Source organism: Hipposideros armiger, unplaced genomic scaffold, assembly GCF_001890085.2.
Source record: "Hipposideros armiger isolate ML-2016 unplaced genomic scaffold, ASM189008v1 scaffold_3, whole genome shotgun sequence".
In the NCBI taxonomy this organism is placed as follows: domain Eukaryota; kingdom Metazoa; phylum Chordata; class Mammalia; order Chiroptera; family Hipposideridae; genus Hipposideros; species Hipposideros armiger.
In genome coordinates this window covers 9,865,464-9,882,204 of record NW_017731353.1, presented here as the reverse complement: position 1 = coordinate 9,882,204, position 16,741 = coordinate 9,865,464, and the positions used below count along the sequence as shown (strand labels likewise).

At 58.0% G+C, this 16,741-nt stretch overlaps 1 protein-coding gene across 1 annotated transcript in view; it reads right to left on the bottom strand.

Annotated features, from left to right (window-relative positions):
• Nucleotides 1–2: 2 nt before the first annotated feature.
• CACNA1B (calcium voltage-gated channel subunit alpha1 B) overlaps nucleotides 3–16,741 on the bottom strand; it is a gene marked incomplete at its 3' end in the record, with an annotated part of 161,490 nt that continues 144,751 nt past the window's right edge. The window contains exons 40-48 of the mRNA XM_019642114.1: nucleotides 13,916–14,012; nucleotides 11,342–11,450; nucleotides 6,787–6,894; nucleotides 6,165–6,277; nucleotides 5,118–5,245; nucleotides 1,639–1,774; nucleotides 1,422–1,538; nucleotides 318–525; nucleotides 3–208 (exon numbers count right to left, since the gene is read on the bottom strand). Coding sequence (XP_019497659.1) covers nucleotides 3–208; nucleotides 318–525; nucleotides 1,422–1,538; nucleotides 1,639–1,774; nucleotides 5,118–5,245; nucleotides 6,165–6,277; nucleotides 6,787–6,894; nucleotides 11,342–11,450; nucleotides 13,916–14,012 — 1,222 coding nt within the window. The remainder of the gene's footprint in view (nucleotides 209–317; nucleotides 526–1,421; nucleotides 1,539–1,638; nucleotides 1,775–5,117; nucleotides 5,246–6,164; nucleotides 6,278–6,786; nucleotides 6,895–11,341; nucleotides 11,451–13,915; nucleotides 14,013–16,741) is intronic.

Here is a 16,741-nt window from a genome sequence, read left to right as displayed (position 1 = left end):
CTCGGGGGGCCCGGCTCCGGCGCGGCCGTGGGCGACGCGGGGCGGCTGCCGAGCGGGGGCCCGGGCTCGCGGCCCCCGAAGCGGTCGCACGAGTAGAAGCGCTGCTTCTCGGAGGACGACGACGACGGCTGCCTGCGCTCCTGGGACCGGCCGCGCTCCTGCCTGCGCTCCCGCCGGCCGCCGGGGGGCCCGTCTCCCGGAGGCGGCGCTGCCGGGGGGAGAGCACGTCAGCACGGCCGAGCGGGCGGGGGCGCCGGGAAACAGTCGGGGGGGGAAGGGGGGGGCCCCCCCCGCCACCCGAGGGGCGCCACACGCACCGCCATCCTTGTCCGCGGGCAGGCCGGGCCCCTTCTCCAGGGACTTCTGCTTGCGGTCCCGGCGGCGGTGGCAGCGGTGGTGATGGTGCGCGGGCGCCTGCGGGGCCGGGGCGCGGGCCGGGCCGCCGCTGCAGAGCTGCGCCGCGGGGGGGCGCTGCGGCGCCAGCGTGGACACCGAGCGCTTCATGGGGCTGCTGTCCGGCGCCAGCTGCGGGGGGACGCGCGCCGCGCGGCCTCAGGGGGCGCTCCCCGGGGTGCGGGAAGGGCTCCTGGGGCCGCCAGCCCCTCCCTGTCCCCGGAAAGCCCCGCCCCGCCCGAGCGCCCCCTTTTCTGCCAGCGCAGCTGCGCGAGGCGCGGTGACGCGCGCGCCGGGCTCTCAGGCCGGCGGAGCCGCGGAGGCCTCGTGGGGGCGGTGGGCGGAGAGAGGACGCAAGTGGCAAGTGACCAGAATCAAGTCCAGATTGAAGGACAAAAGGAGAAACCACAAAAAGGAGGCACAGGCCTGGGGGGAGGAACTGGGCGGAAGGGGCGCCTCAGGCCTCTCTCTGGCCAGTGGGAGCTGGCGCACGGCGGACAGGCCCTGAGGGTCCCGGGCCACAGGCCGAGCCCTTCTCCGGGCCCTGGCCTGGCTGGCCAGTGAGAGCAGGTCCCCTGACACGGCTTCCGGTCTGCAGCCCCCTCCCTGTGTGGATGTGAAAGGGACTCGGCCCAGGAAAGCCCCCGACAGGCTTCCTGGCGGTCACCAACCCATCCCAGGAGGGGGCGCTGCCTCCAATGTCCAGAGAAAGGCCAGGTCACCCCGGAGCCTCCGAGGGCAAAGGGTGGACTGAGGTGTTAGGCACCGCGTGCATTTTCGGGGCAGGGGGGTGGGGTGGGAGAGGCTGGGTCGGGGACAGAGGTGGGTGGTGGGGACCTTAGCTGGCCTGGCCACAAGTCTCGAGACCAGCATTGCATTTAGGGTGCCCAACGGGGTTGACAGTGTCCAGGCTGCAGTGCGCTGCGGAGGCTCCACCCCAATAAAGCTCACAAGTGGGACACACGCACCCTCCCCCCACACACTGTGCATCTCCCACCCGCCCATCCCCGAATCTCCTGGACACCCACCTGTGTGTCTGCTGCCAGGCGGGGCATGGAGGCCGCACGACCCTGGCTCTCCAGCCCAGGTTGGGGCTCCCCATCAGGGCCCCTCAGGGCTATGCTCTGCATCTGTACATCCACAGCCTGGGGGTACAGCAGCCCCCCAGTCACACTCACTCCACATCCCCATTTCACCCCCATTCCCATCTCACCCCCACCCACCCCCAGCCCTGGGAGCCCTCACTGGTTTTCCTGGCTGCACCACCGGGATCTCTGTTGAGTGGCCACGCTCCAGGGGGGTCCTCGCCTCGTAGGGCACCTCCTGGGTCCTCTGAGTGCCCCAGGAAACAGACTCCTTGATGCCACTCTCTTGGGTTTGTCTGTGGAGAAAGGTTTGTTCTGTTGGCTCAGAGGTCTGCATGGCACAGAATGTCCACCCCGGACCTGGGTGGACCCTCCAGGAACCTCCACCAGCCCCGTTCAGGGCTACAAAGATCCCAGGGGAGCAATGCCACTTGTGTGCAGGTGCTTCCAAGCTCAGGCACAGCAAGGGCTGTGGACCCAATGTCAGGGCTCAGAGTGGACATGCATAGAGGGGACCCTGGCCACCCATTCAAGGGAAGCCTGGGCCCACCACTTCTTGGTCTGGGGACACCTGGCACATTCCACAGCCCTTGACAGGAGCTCACCTGTGTAGTGGCAGCAGGGATCACTCTTAACAAGGACGAGACCACGCGAGACAGCGTGTACAATGAAGAGTAGTAAGGACACCCCGTCCCCCAGGCGTACAGTGAGCCCTGGCAGTCCAGGCTCCTCCCAACACCCGACCTCAGCCATGGAAGCCTTTCTCCCCTTCAGATCTAGTCTCAAGTGTCACCTTTTGGGGGAGGCCTTCCCAGGGCACATGCACCCCACCTGCCTGCCCTTTCCCTGACAGTGTCTGTCTGTCTTATCATGCCTCCCAAATGGCATGGAAACTGCCCGGCATTTACTGGGGTTACTGCTGGTTCTGGTGTTCAGTGGAGCATAACACACAGGTTGAGTGGCATCCGTCACACTCTGAGTTCAGAGGTGGGGCCTGATGGCCTCAGCTGGCCACACTAATAACCAGGCCAAGCATCGCTGGGGAATTTGACAATATCCTTCACCTTCCCAGAGCTGCCAGCACCCCCTTCAGAGTGCTGTCTGGAGCCCTGACTGGGGTTTCCAGGGCCTCTAGGAGGCCAGTTGCCAGGGTCTTTGTGCACCATTGCGGAGCGCGATTTCTGTGAGAGAGCCTCGTCATTCCGGTCAGGTTCTCCCGGTGTCCTATGGAGGGAGGTGCGCTCAGGCCTGGCCAGGTGACTTGCTTTGGCCAATGGGGCACAAGGAGAGGGCTAAACCCCTGCACCCTGGCCTTCCTCTCGGGCTGCTCTCAGGCCCTCACCATGCAGATGAGCGCAGACACCAGACAGGAGAATAAGCCGTCCTGGGCCGGCTGAGTGGCGCATTGGTTAAGAGTTGGCTTGGGACGCCAGCTCTGAGCAGCAGGGCTCCGGTTCAGATCCCACATGAGGGCCAGTGGCGCTGCGCCCTCTACAGCTAAGACTGTGAACAACAGCTCGACCTGGAGCTGGGCTGCCGTGAGTTGCCGGCAACAGCGTAGGCTGCAGTGAGGCTGGCCGGCAGCCAGTGTGAACTGCCATGAGATGCCATGAGCCACTGTGGACAGCAGTCCAATGGCCAGCAAGTGACTGCCTCACCCGGGAAAAGCACAATGATAATATGAACTTGGGCCAGTGAAGCAACATCCTCCACAACTAGACTGAAGAGCCAAAAGACAGCAACTTGTCTGTTCCCCTTCCCCAATTCCCCAATAAAGTATTTTTTTAAAGTAAAGAGAGAAAAGAATAAGCCGTCCTGGGCTCTCCGGCCCTGAGGAGCTGGCCCAGGCCTAGGCCCAAAGAACTGCCAGGCTGGTTCTGGAACTCAAGAAGTGACATACCAGTAAGTTATGGCAGTTTGTGACTCAGCAAAAGCTACCTGATTAACAGTCCATGAACCAAAATCAGGTTTTAAGGAAGACTGTCTAAACATGTGAGGAGAGGCAGGACTCAGTAAGATAGGTTAGTCAGTGTAACAATCAGGCAGTCAGAAATTGCCAGGTAGGGTGAGCAAAAGATAAACATATCTCCAAGGCCAATCTGCCCTCAGCCTTTACCCCAACAGCCACAGCCTTGAGACAATTGACTCCTACCAGACCAGGGACATCAATTACACCCTGAGGAAACTAAAACTATACTGAAAAGCCTCCTCCAGGCTGAAACAGCCAAAGAAATAAATCTAACCTGTTCAAGCAGGTGCCAGTTTTCTTCCCAGATAGGCTAGGAAAAGCATATAAACAGAAGCCTCCCCGCTAGTCAGCACACACTCTAGTTTCGGAGGCTTCCTCTCTTTTAGAGAGCTGTATCTCTTTGCTCTAATAAACTGTTTTTCTCTGCAAACTTTGCCTCTCTGGTCCGTGTCTCCATTCTTCGGTGCTACGAGACCATGAACCCTGGCCACACACAAATCACCCTGCATCTTCAGGAGCCCTCCCCACACGTGCCATCCGCAGCTCTGTCCTCCAGGATGCCAGGCTGGATCAGGCCCCCTACTCAGCACTTGCTGAGTGAGACAGAGCTCATGTCCCTGCCTTGGCCTATTGCACGTTCACAGATGTAGAAAATCCACTCGCCTTGGGGGCCCGTGGGGCTGGCTGAAAGAACCCTGTCCTCGCGTGGAACCCAGCCCAGCCAACAGCTACCACCACTCAGCAACCCACAGTACAGAAACGACTGTTACTTTCTATCACTTGGTTTGGGTGGTTCTTTAGGAAGAATTATTGTGGGAAGAGTTACGTGATATAGGATGACCTTACCAATTTGTCCGCAAAATACGGTTGCTTCAGAAATCAAGATCAGAATGGAGATGTAAGAGGACAATGTCTTCAAGGGCTTAGAAAGATTAGAATAGGCCATTAACAGAATGGAGTGAGGCCCTGGGGGTGAAAAAAATAATTTCTTAACAGTCTTCAAGCAACAAAGGCCAAGGAAGAAGCAGAGTCTGAAACCCCTCACCCAAAAGAGGTGTGAACAGCGGCAGGTGACAGCTGGAATCATGAACTGTCTAAATCAGTTGGTCTCAGTGCTGTTAGAGGCACCTAACGTTACAGGAATTAATTTTAGAGTTCACAACAGAAACTGCTGGCAGCAGATCTGGACTAGCTTTTCGGTGACACCCACAATGAAACATCGGGATGCAGGTGTACACAGGGCCAAACCAGAGACCTGTGATGCGACCTGAAGGCTCTCTGGCATGCTGATCAGGGGGTCCCCCTCAGAGCAGGGAGGTAGAAAAACTGGGAGTCCTGCTTGACCCACACTGTCACTGTCAGCCCTGTATGCTTGCTGAGAACTCACATCGCCCCGCTGAGTACTCACACCGTCCCGCCGAGTACTCACACTGCCCCGAGTACTAACACCACTCCGAGTACTCTCACATCGCCCCGCTGAGTACTCACATCACCCTGCTGAGTACTCACATCGCCCTGCCGAGTACTCATACTGCCCTGAGTACTAACACCACCCTGAGTACTCTCACATCGCCCCGCTGAGTACTCACACCGTCCCGCCGAGTACTCACACTGCCCCGAGTACTCACATCGGCCTGCCAAGTACTCACACCACCCTGCCGAGTACTCACACCGCCCCACCATTGCTGAGGGAGGTCGAGCTCTTCTGCTGAAGGAAAACCCGGGCTCCTCGGAGCACAGCCGGCTGCGTCTGCTCCAGCGTGGCCTTCAGAGGGTGAAACAGGGACACGGTGCCCATCTGCAGAGGGATATAGGGGAGAGAAAGAGCTCTGAGGGCTGCGGGCAGCCTCACAGACGCCCCAACGCCCCAGTGACCTGTGGGGCAGGGCTTCTTGTGTGGCGGTGAGGCTTGCCAGCTCTCGTCCCCACCCCTACATATGGGACACGCAGGGATCTGCTCCAAAACTGGTCTATGAAAGTCATTTTACTTCATGGAGCCTCGGTTCCCCTACCCACAAAATTTGGGGACTAGATCTGATTACAAATGACATACAGACTAACTGGTAGAGGCTGCTGGAGCCCTGGGTTGAGCAGAATTCTGAGACTTCAGGGCTGGGGACGTGTCTGCAACAGACCAGGGGAAGGGTGGCTATGGCATGCGCAACAGGCACTTCCCATCCCAAGGTGGCTGAAGGTCCCTGTAAGCTCTAAACACCAGGCAACTTGCTAGACCAAGGGCCTGCCTATGATCACTGAAGGTCTAGCTAGGTGGGAAGTCGTCGTCTTTGCAGGATGACATCAGGAGGGTGGGCCCCTATGATCCCATTCAGAGTGAAGAGTAGAGCGGGTCCTGACCCTGGGCCGTGGCGGTGAATCTCTGGGCCTTGCCAAACGTCTCCTCCAGGAGCTTTCACAACCCTTCTTCTACCGCTTACAAACGTGGTGCTGCTCAGAGCCTCTGTCCCCAGCTCTCCTATCTTCCACCCCTAAACATGAGCTCCCCAAGTCAGGGGCTCCCCTATACAACCAGGCAGCCAGCTAACAGGAAGCACAAAGGCCATATGGGGTTTCTGAGTCTGGGGGTCGGACAGGCAGCAGCAAGAACCTCTCAACTTCCTTTCCCTGCTGCGTTCTCAAGGGTGTAGGTCCCAATGCTGTCAAACATCTGTAGGCCCCCAAGTCTCAGTGTTACTTCTTGGAAATCCTGGAACCAGTACCTGAGACAGGCCTCCAGGAGCTTGATGAATCTGATCCCTGCTGGTTTTGTTCTGTTTGTAGAAGTCGAATATCATCAGAGCTGCATAGACTTTCCCCACTGTCATCTCATCAGCTGGGGAGACGAGCAGGCGAGGCAGAGGATGCAAAGGTTGGAATTTGGGGGAGAAAGGGGACAGGAAAGACAGAGGACATGGGCTGAAGCCCCCACCAGCAAGACTCCTGCATACGCTAAGGCCAAAGGGGCTCGTCCCTAAGCAGCGCTCCAGATGCTGGCGTGCTCCACGCACAGCTGCCCTGACTTCCCGAGGCCCCACAAGTTGGGGCAGAGTTTACTTGTAAGCACCTCCCTGTTTGGGGCATCTGTAACGGGGAGTCTGCATACCTTTTCTCTGGCTTTTTGGAAACCAACGTCTCACACTATGAGTGTGGGTGGCTTTGCCCCCCCGAGTACTGTCCACATCCCTCTCCCACAGCTCGTGTGTGACCCTGTAGCCGGAAACTGAGTCTCGATGACTGAGGTGAGCCCAGCTGTCCGAGGTGAATGCACAAGTGCCGTCCCACAGGCCTCCCTGCTCTGCTCTGGGTGGGACACACAAGGGGGTGCTGCTCAGCCTCACTTACGTTTATGGGGTGGCACCAGCAAATCCAACGTCTTCTGGGGAAGGTTGGCCCACACAGAGCAAATCTCCTTCCTCAAGTCTGCATCACACTGATGCTGCTTGGTGCCAGCTGGGGCAGGACAAGGGTGGGAATGAGGAGAGAGATGTTAAGAGAGATCCCACAGCATCGCCTCCCCCACCTGCCACAGGGCGACAGGCTGAGAGACTCAGTGTGGGGGGCATGGGGCAGAGGCGGTGCTGGGAGAAGGGGTGGTGGGAAAAAACACTACCGTGGGGGCTGCTCAGAGCTCTCCCTGCCTGAACCTGCCTAGAGAAAGAGGCTGAGCATTCGAGGGGCATGCATGTGTGTGCACGGGCGTGTGGGGGTGGGGTGGGTCATGAGAACAGGGGAGGTTCATGGTGGTGTCCCAGACACTCATCCGCTCATCCACTAGCATTTACTGAGCACCCACCAAACATCAAGTACTGGTCTAGGTGATGGAACAGGAACAAGGAAAGAGGCCCTCTTGGAGGTACATGACTTGAATCAACAATGAAGGAGCCAGAAGTTAAAAATCTGGCATGTCGCAGGGATGGCTCAGCTGGTTAGAGCAGTGCTGAGTTACAGAGTTGTTGGTTCAATTCCCACATGGGCCAGTGAGCTGCGCCCTCCACCACTAGATTGAAGACGATGATTTGAGCTGAGCTGCCCCTGAGCTGCAGGTGGACGGCTGGATGGCTCAGTTGGTTAGAGCACGTGCTCTTAACAACAAAGTTGCTGGTTGGATTCCTGCATGGGATGGTGGGCTGCACGCCCCACCCCCGCAACTAGATTGAAAACAGCGACTGGACTCGGAACTGAGCTGCACCCTTGACAAGACTGAAAGACAACAACTTGACTTGGAGCTGATGGGTCCTGGAAAAAACACACCGTTCCCCAATAAAGTTAAAAAAAACATATGGCATGTCAGATGAGGTGGGGCCAGGCAGGAAATAGCAGGAGGGCTGCCGTTTTTGACAGGGTGGTCAGGAAAGGTCTCAAGAGAAAGTGGCATGTGTGTGGACCCTGAAAGCAGAAAGGGGCCAGCTTTGTGTGTCACACGACAAGCCAGGAAGCCAGTGCAGAGGCAGCAGCCAGTTCTGAGCAGGAGTAAAACACGCCTGTCCTGTCTTCACTTCAGGTTAAGGTTCATTTACATACAGTATAACCCACCCTTTAAGTTATCCCATCCTATCAGTTTTGGTGAATGCACAGTCATGTACCCACCACCACAATCAAGACCACGGAACACGCCCCCTGCCCAGTTCTCAGACCCGCTACAGTCGACCCCTTAGCCTGCTCCTGGTTCCAGCAATCACTGGCGTGTTTTCTGTCCCCATGGTTTTGCCTTCTCCAGAAAATCGTATAAACGGCATCACACAAGTGTGCTGGAGTTTGGGTCTGACTTCGCTCACTCAGCATGTGGATCTGAGGTCCTCCCACGTCGTGGGGTGTCTCAGAGTCTGTCTCTGTTGGTGGCTGTGCGCTAGTTCACTGTATGGACACACCAAGTGTGTTTATTCACACACCAATGGACATCTGAGTCCTTTACAGTTTGGGGCGATGATGAATAAGGCCATAAACATTCGTATACGGGTTTTGTGTGGATGGATGTTTTCATTTCAACCCACTTTTTAAACTTTCATAACGGTTAATGATATTGAGCATCTTTACTTGTGTTTATTAGCTCTCCATGTATCTTCTTCGGTGATGTATCTGTTCAAAACCTTTGCCTGTTTTTATTGGGTTATTTTCTTATTGCTGAGTGGTGAGAGGTCGTCACATATTTTGGAAACCAATCTTGTATTAGATGTGTTTTAACAAATATTTTCTCATAGTCTTTGCCCTGTCTTTTCATTTTCTTAATTATCTTTTGGAGAGCAAAAGTTTAATTTTGATAAAGTTCAGTTTATGAAATTTTCTTTTATGGCTCATGATTCATGTGTCTTAAACCGTTTTAAAGATTTATGTAAAAAACCTTTGCATAACTCAGAATTGCCAAGATTTTTCTCCTGTGATTTCTTCTAGAAGTTTTATAATTTTACATTTATGTCTATGATTCATTTCAAGTTAATTTTTTTTTTAAAGATTTTTATTGGGGAATTGGGGAAGGGGAACAGACAAGTTGCTGTCCTTTTGTTCTTCAGTCTAGTTGTGGAGGACGTTGCTTCACTGGCCCAAGTTGGCACCATCATTGCGCTCTTCCCAGGCGAGGCAGATCAGTTGCCGGCTTCTGGACGGCTGCTCACAGCGGCTGCTGGCCACTCACACTGGCTGCTGGCTACACACGGTAGCCCATGGCAACCCACAGCCACAGGGGCTGCAGCCTACGCCATCGCCGGCGACTCACAGCAGCCCAGCTCCAGGTTGAGCTGTTGTTCAGCATCTTAGCTGTAGAGGGCAGTGTCACTGGCCCTCATATGTGGGATCCGAACCGGGGCCCTCTGGTGTCCCAAGCCAGTTCTTAACCATCGCGCCACTCGGCCGGCCCTGTTGGAAGGTTCTTAACTATAAACATAATTTAATATGTATAGTAGTACTCAGGTTATTTATTCTTTTTTTCCCAAAGCTATCTTTTTTTTTTTTTTTTTAGCTGAGCCATCCTGTTACTTGTTGGCAGCTCAGCTTGGGCTGGGAATGAAACTGGCAACCCTGTTGCTCAGAGTCGCACTCTTCAGTGAGCTCTTAACCAACTGAGCCACTTGGCCAGCCCTAGGTTATTTCTCCTTCAATGAACTGAATAGTTTGTGTCAAGGCATTTTTGCATTTCGTTTAAGTCATTGAAGTTTTTGACATAAAGCTGTTCATCAATTTCCTTGTTTTCTATTTACTGTTGGCAGGATCTGTAGCGATGCTTACTCTTTCATTCTAATGGTTATTTTTATCTTTTTTGTCTTGATCAGTCTACCTAGAGAAATTTTATTGATTTTTTTTTGGTTTTGTTTTGTTTTTAGCTGAGCTATCCTGCCACCTGTTGGCAGCTTAGTGGCAGCTCAGTTTGGGCTGCGAATAGAACCGGCGACCCTGTTGCTCAGAGTTCGCACTCTTGAGTGAGCTCTTAACCAACTGAGCCACTCGGCCGGCCTCTACTGGTTGATTTTTAACGTGATCATTCTGGCTGTCGTGTTGAAGGGAGACTGACAGGGCAGGAGCAGAAGCAGGTGGTGAGACGCTATGGTGACAAGCATGTCAAGGGCTAACAGACAGCAGCAGCTCGCACCAGGAGACTGGAAAAGGGGCCACAATTCAGGTTGTGTTTTGAAGGTAGAATCAGAAGTTAGAATAAGAGATCAGATATGGATCAGAAAAGGGGTAAGAAAAAAGGAAGATAAGAATGACTCCAACAGTTTTGTCTTGAGTGACTGGAAGAACACAGTTTGTACCGATGGGGACAGGGAAGCTATGGGCTCTCTCGGGCTCGAGGGGCCAGTGAACTCTGAAAAGCTAGTGGGGCCTCCAAGTGCAGATAGCAAGCAACCTGCGGGATATTATAGGTACAGCGCTCCGGAGGCCTGGGCTTAACACAAATTTGAAATTCACAGTATTTAAAGCCTGGGAGTAGGTGAGACTGGGAGATGAGAGAAGCCCGAAAAGGAGAAACGAAAGAGTTCCACACAGAAGGGAGCAAGAACTGAGAAAAAGCTGCAGATGGGTCTGTGATTTCAGGGCTGAGAACTTGAGGTCATGGGGGAGCTGAACAAGGGCAGTCTCGGGGACGTGCTGTGGTGACATCCCAGAGCGACAATACAAACCACTCTCTCCCAGAGCTGGCTGCTCTGAAGGGAACAAGAAAGACCGGGACGTGAATGAAGGGGAACAGGGGGATTTTTTAAAGATGGGAGAAATGATAGCGTGTTTTTGTATTGGTACAGATAATTTGGTAGAGAGAGAGAAATGATGGGGAAAGACATCAGGTAGCTAACGAAATCAGGCCGGGAGTGGCCTCAGCTCGTCCAGCACACAAGCTGGCTGAGCTCAGGGCATGGATATGGGGAGGAGGGTGATGTGGGGGACGGGGCAAGTCCTCTCTGTGACTCAAATGCTCTCTGTGAAGGGGACGCTGTCAGCACACAACGATGCGGTGGGGAGGACATGCTGGAGGGTCACGGTCTCGTGATTGGGCACAAGCTACGTGGTCTTGTTGGCAAGCCCAGGAGAGGGCCTGGTGGAGGACTGGGCTCACTACAGGGTGGGGCGCAGAAGGCCGTCAGACTCCACCCCAGAGGGTGCTGGCTCATGAGCTGGGCCGGGCTGTGTTCCAGCTTCATTGGCTCTGGGGAACCCGGACAAGGCGTTTCACGTCCCTGCAACTCAATCTCTTTATATAAAAAAGGGAGCCTTACAGAGCTAACATGTCGGACGGTTATCAGGGGACAAAGTCAGTGCCCAACACAGGCGCCGTGGGCAGCTGTCCTCAGTCCCCTCCAGACAGGCCCCCTCACCCCACTCCCTGCACACCTGCCTGGGGGTTGCTCTCAAGGGCAGGTGCATGGCCCTGGCTTGGTGTCACCATGACCCTCAAGGCTGCCCTGCTCACCTGGAGCCAGCTTGATGTCCAGTGCGGTCCGGATGAGGGCCATCAGTGTGGATGTGAAGTGGACAGTCATGTCCTCACTGGAGATGGGCATGTTCATGCGAACCAGACGCTGGGGACAAGGGACAGGTCAGGGCTGGGACACCGGGTCCCCCCAGGACCACAGTGCTGGAGACCCTGGAGGCCAGACTGGCTTCCCAGGCTGGTCCCTGCAGGCGCCGGGACAGGAGAGGTTTGCCAGCATTTACAACCACCCCTGGCCCCCTCTCGTGCGAGCTAAGGGTTCTCCAGGCTGCAGAAAAGCAGAAGTCTGGGGACAGGTGACCAGGCGGCAGGCGGGCAGCCAGGAACTCCCTCAGCCAGAGGACCCTGGCCGACTGCCTATGGCTGAGGAGGGAGGCATCTGGCGAGCCTGGGACCGCCCCAGACAGGAGGGAGAGAAGACCCGTTCTCACAGCCTGCCCAGCCTCGCCTCCTCCACCGCAGCCTGGAGCTCCGGACAAGGGGCGGGAAGCCAGGAGCACAGCTCTGAGGTCCAGCTCCCACCCGGGGAAGCTTCTGCCTCTTGCCACCCAGCCAGGGATCCTGGAAGAAACATGATCCTCACACAAGACAGCCCTGGAGCCTTGGAGACCGGCTCCCGATGGAAAGACCTAGAAGATGGGGCTGTGCAGGGCCTGGGGCTCAGGCTGCAGCCTGGGACTGGCAGGGAACGGCTGGGGCTGTCCACAGGGACACAAGTGCTCCAGACCAGACTGGGGCAGGGCCTGCAGCTCTGCTCCCCTTCCCCGTCACGTGGGAAGTGCCCTTTCTTCTCTGCAGCTCCCAGGACAGAACAGCTGCATCTGTACTGCACTCCTCTGGGCACAGCCAGCAGCTGCCCAGAGCCTGAGATTGGGAACCAGGAGAAACGGGGTCTCAGATGTGTCCGCCATGTCCTGAGCATGGAGGGGACCTCGTCCCCTTCGACAGGATGGTAGTAAGAGATGGGGTCTGTCTATCCTCTCCCAAGCCTGCAGTAGGTGACAAGACAGCCCCTCTGCCCCTTCTCTGGGGAGGCCTACTCTGTCCCCAGCCCTGTCCCCAGTGTCCTGGCCCCCAATTTACTCCTCGGCCTGATGGAGGGTGGGTGGCTAGAGACAGGAACCCAGACTCTGTGCCCTGAATGCTGGCAAAGCCCTGCTTAGCACATCCAGTCCTGGTCCCAGGTCCTCACACAGGGAGCGACGGCTTCCCGGGGCACAGCATCCCTGCAGACCAGCACTGGTGGCAGTGGGGGAGGCGGAGGGATTCCTCTCCAGGGGAGCTGGGGAATCAGGGACCCGTGGAGGAGCAAAGCGGGTGACTTCCAACACAGGGGGCTCCGTCCAACGCACCTTCACCGGAAAGCCTGCAGTCGAGGGGGCAGCAGAGGGGCTAGGCCAGTACAGGCAGGAGTCTGCCTGGAGCCTGGACTCTCTGGCCACAGCGTCTGTATCTCCGGGACCCTCCCCAGCACACCAAGCCCACCCACTGCAACCACCCTGAGGTCGCCCCTGGCTTCTTCCTGCCCATGGACTTGGAGCTGGCCAGCACAGCTGGGAAGGGGCTCCGAAACACACCCCATCAGGGCCCTGCCTGCCCACCTGGCCCCAGCTATCAGTGCAGACAGAGCTCTCCTTCTTGGGGACAAAGCTACGGCCTTGCATGCAGGGTCTGCAGGCAGGCACGACACTCATGACAGGCAGGGGAAGGATGAGGAGACACCAGAGGCATCTGCGTGTGGCTTAGCTCCCAAAGGCTGTGCTGAGCCAGGCGACAGACACAGGTCTGGAACCACGGCAGCGACAGACAGAACCAGAGACGAAGGCTCTGGCGGGGAGGTCACTCGGAGAGAGGGAGAGAGCAGGAAGGCTCCAGACACACGCTGGCCGTTTGCAGGGGGCACTGGGGCTGTGCGGGGGCTCGCGGTGGGCGGGTGCTGGAGAAACATGAGGGGGACCGAGCAGCACGGGCAGGTGGGAGCGGGTGGGGCTGGGGCCCTGGGACCTGCTTGCCCACCAGGAGGGAGGCCTGGCGGGGTCCCTCCCTTTACGCCCCGTCCTTGCAGCTCAGTCTCCTGCACTGCTCAGCAGTGGGGGCAGAGGTCCCAGGCCCACCTGGGCCCCCGAGGCTGTGTCACCCTGTGTGGCCCTCTGAAGCCCCTTGAACGACAGCAGGATGCCTCTCCCTGGCACCCTTTCCTCCTTGATGCCACAGGGCCTCCGTTCTACCCTGGGGCCTACCAGGCTCTGGACACAACACGTCCCCCCAGGCCGACTGCAGGACCAGAGCCCAAAACGAAACAGCCTCAGCCAGAAAAGCTGGTTGGCCCAGCCTCCAGGAAAGGGAAGGGGAGAGAGAAGGCAGGGGGCAGGCTCTGTGTCCCAGAGCCTCGGGGGGCTCTCAGGGCAGCCCTGACTGTACACTGTCCCTCTGTCTGGGAAGGAGGGGAGATGGCTGGGGCCAAAAAAAGACAAGAGACAGGAGCAGCAGAGTGGCAGCCGCACAGGTGACGAGCCAGCCCCGCCAGCCTCCGTGCAGGGTCCGGGTCTCTACCTTGTATGCCACTCGCGCAGGGCACTTCTTCCCCAGCCCCAGGGGTGGGGACATGTGTTTCAGCATCTCGAACATGTCACTGTAACTGATTCGCCCACTGGAGACCCGGCCCGGAGAGGCAGAGGCAGAGGCAGAGGGGTCCGCAGGAGGCCGGGAGGAAGCAGACAAGAGAACAGACCCAGTTAGTGGCCTCGCAGTAAACGCCCAGTGGCGGGGGTGGGGGGTGCGGGGTTTCTGTGCTCCCCGCGCTGGACCCGCAACCCCAGCCTCAGGTCCCTGCGGCCCCACGCAGGGCGGCGGCAGGCGGTGCCTGGCCAGGGAGCGTGGAGGGCTGCGGACTGCACGTGACGGCTCTGTGGTGTCCACTTCGGATTTCACACTTTTAGAAACCACAGAACACGCAAGTCAGAAAGGAGCCGTTTCACCTTGCCGGGAGAGCTGGTCAGCAGAGCGGTGTGGCCGACGAGGCCTGAGAACCACAGCTGAAACCCCAGCCCCCTTAACGCCCAGTTTGTCTCCAAGCTAGCTTAGAGGCTAAACAAGTGGAGAGAAATCTAAGACAAGCGAGAAAACGAAAGCGGGAGCCATGCAGTTCTGCAGGGAGCCCTGAGGCTCCAGAGGCCGGCTCACAGGGCAAGTCCTGCTGCTGGCCCAGGGACTCTGGCCGCTGCTGGGGCCAGGGCTGGGCCGGAAGTGGGGGACTGTGGGGCGGTGGGGGGGGGCAGGGCTCAAAGTTCAGGAAAGTGTCTGGGGGCCGATGACTCTATCTTCCCAAGGTAGACAGGCCTATGTAGACAGGGAACCCGCCTATGGGACCTGCTTGGGGCCCCAGAGACACAGTCAGCTTCGGGCTGCCCAGGAGGAAAAGGGAATGGCCTCTTGTGGGCAGGCAGGTCCACCCCGCGCCTGGCCCCCACCCGGGGCTCCCAGCCGTGGCTGTGGGGTCAGTCGGGAGGGGAAGCCTGTCTTTGGACCAGAACCGCCTGGGTTGCTGGGCTCTTCCGACCCGGAGGGGAGGCTGCTCCCGGTCGGCTTGTGCTCACATCTGTTCTCAGGGCCCTTGGCCTCCAGGCTCTCTGACCATCAGCCGGCCCTCGAGAGCCAGGAGCGCAGCCGGCTGAGGCTGCAGCCTCCTGACTCCTGGCTCCCGCCCAGCGGCCGACCAGCCAGAAAGCGTTGTGTGCACTGTCTCGTAAGGCTCTGTCCCCAGCTAGGTGGAGGCGTCTGGAGATCAGACAGGGACAAAGCGGGCAGGGCGGGACAGGCGGACAAGTGAGGTCAGTCGTCCCCAGGCCAGGCAAGGAGTGTGCGCTGTGCCTGCATCTCACGCAGGGAAGGGCGTGGACGGAGGCTCTGAGGCTGCAAATCTTGGGGGCCGAGCTAGGAAGGCTGTTCTTCGCTAGGACAACAGGTGGTGCCACACAGCACGACACACATCCTCGCAGCGCCGGCCATGGGAGAGAACCCATCATGGTTCCAGGCCACGGTGACCCCACCCTGCCCCCACCCAGCCTGTGCCGCGAGTTGTGGGTGGGGCCAGGGCGCTGGACAGGCAGCCCCCTGCCGCGGCCCTGGGCTTGGGGCTCCCGGGGAGGCATGGCCCTCGCCAGGTCCCAGAGCTGCCCAAGAGGGAGACATTCCTTACGGACGAGGACCGCGGGCCTGGCAGCGCCTGCCCCAGCTGCATGGGTGCTTGAGCCCCCAGGAGCTCTCCCGACTGTCCCCACCTCCCTTAACACACTGCCCTCTCCTGGACTCTGGGGTCCAGCTAAGGAACCCCTGGCCTGCAGGGACGCCTCTCTCTGCTGCACTGTGTCCCCTTATCCCACCAGCTCCAAATTGGGTGGCATTTACTTCCAGGGAAAAGGGAATAAAGAGGCAGCTGGCTCTGGCCTCACCCACAGAGCGTGCCAGTCTCAGCACAAGGGACCACCCCAAAAGCGCGGGGAGAAGAGGGGGGCAGCCCCGACTGTCGGCCTGCCCTCGGCTCATCTCTCTTCTGCCATCAGCCCCTCAGATGCCAGCAGGCTGATTGCAGAGCTATCCCCACTGTCCATAAAACAATGTCGAAGCTCTTGTGTAGCCCGGATTCCAAGGCCTTTCTCCACCTAGCCTAGCCGTCCTCTCAGTCCCTTTGCTACGCTTTGTCCTCGCCAGCCAGACAAAGCCAGTTTCCATCCCCGTCGCCACCGCTCCCACCCTTCTCTGCAGCCCATCCACTCCAGCTCGGGCCGCTTCCTGACAGACTCACACACACCCTGCCTCAGCCGCCGGTTCCTCTTTCCTCCCAGGACCCGGGTGGCCGAACACGTGGAGACCACATTCCCGGTCCCCAGCCCGTGCAGGTGCCCAGGACGCTGGCCGCACACACAGATGAACGTAAAGATGAGCGAGACACCACTCGCAGTGGGCGTCACGGGGACGCGCCTCCAGTCCACCCATCACACTCCGTGTGGAAATGATCTGGGGAAAGCCACAGTGTGGCCTGAGTCCCACCTCCTATGTGTGCTGCCCCTGGCTGACCGGGCACATACTGGGCCTGCTGCTCACAGAGATGGGGTAGCACCCCTTCTCGCAGGCCTGCACTGACCTGCCTTTGCCCACTAGTCCAAGTCCCATCCTTAACGATCTGTTTCCCGCAACACAATCTCTTCTGGAAAACGTGTGCCCGGGAAGGCAGCCTGTCTTTAGACCAGTTGGGATGACCCTTCTAGAATGAGTCTCAATCCTGCCTGAGAAGGACCAGGCCTGGGCGTGGTCAGCCCTCCCTCCAACATGACTATCTCTGCTGACCAGAGAACCTGGGAAGGCCCTGAGCCTGTGAAC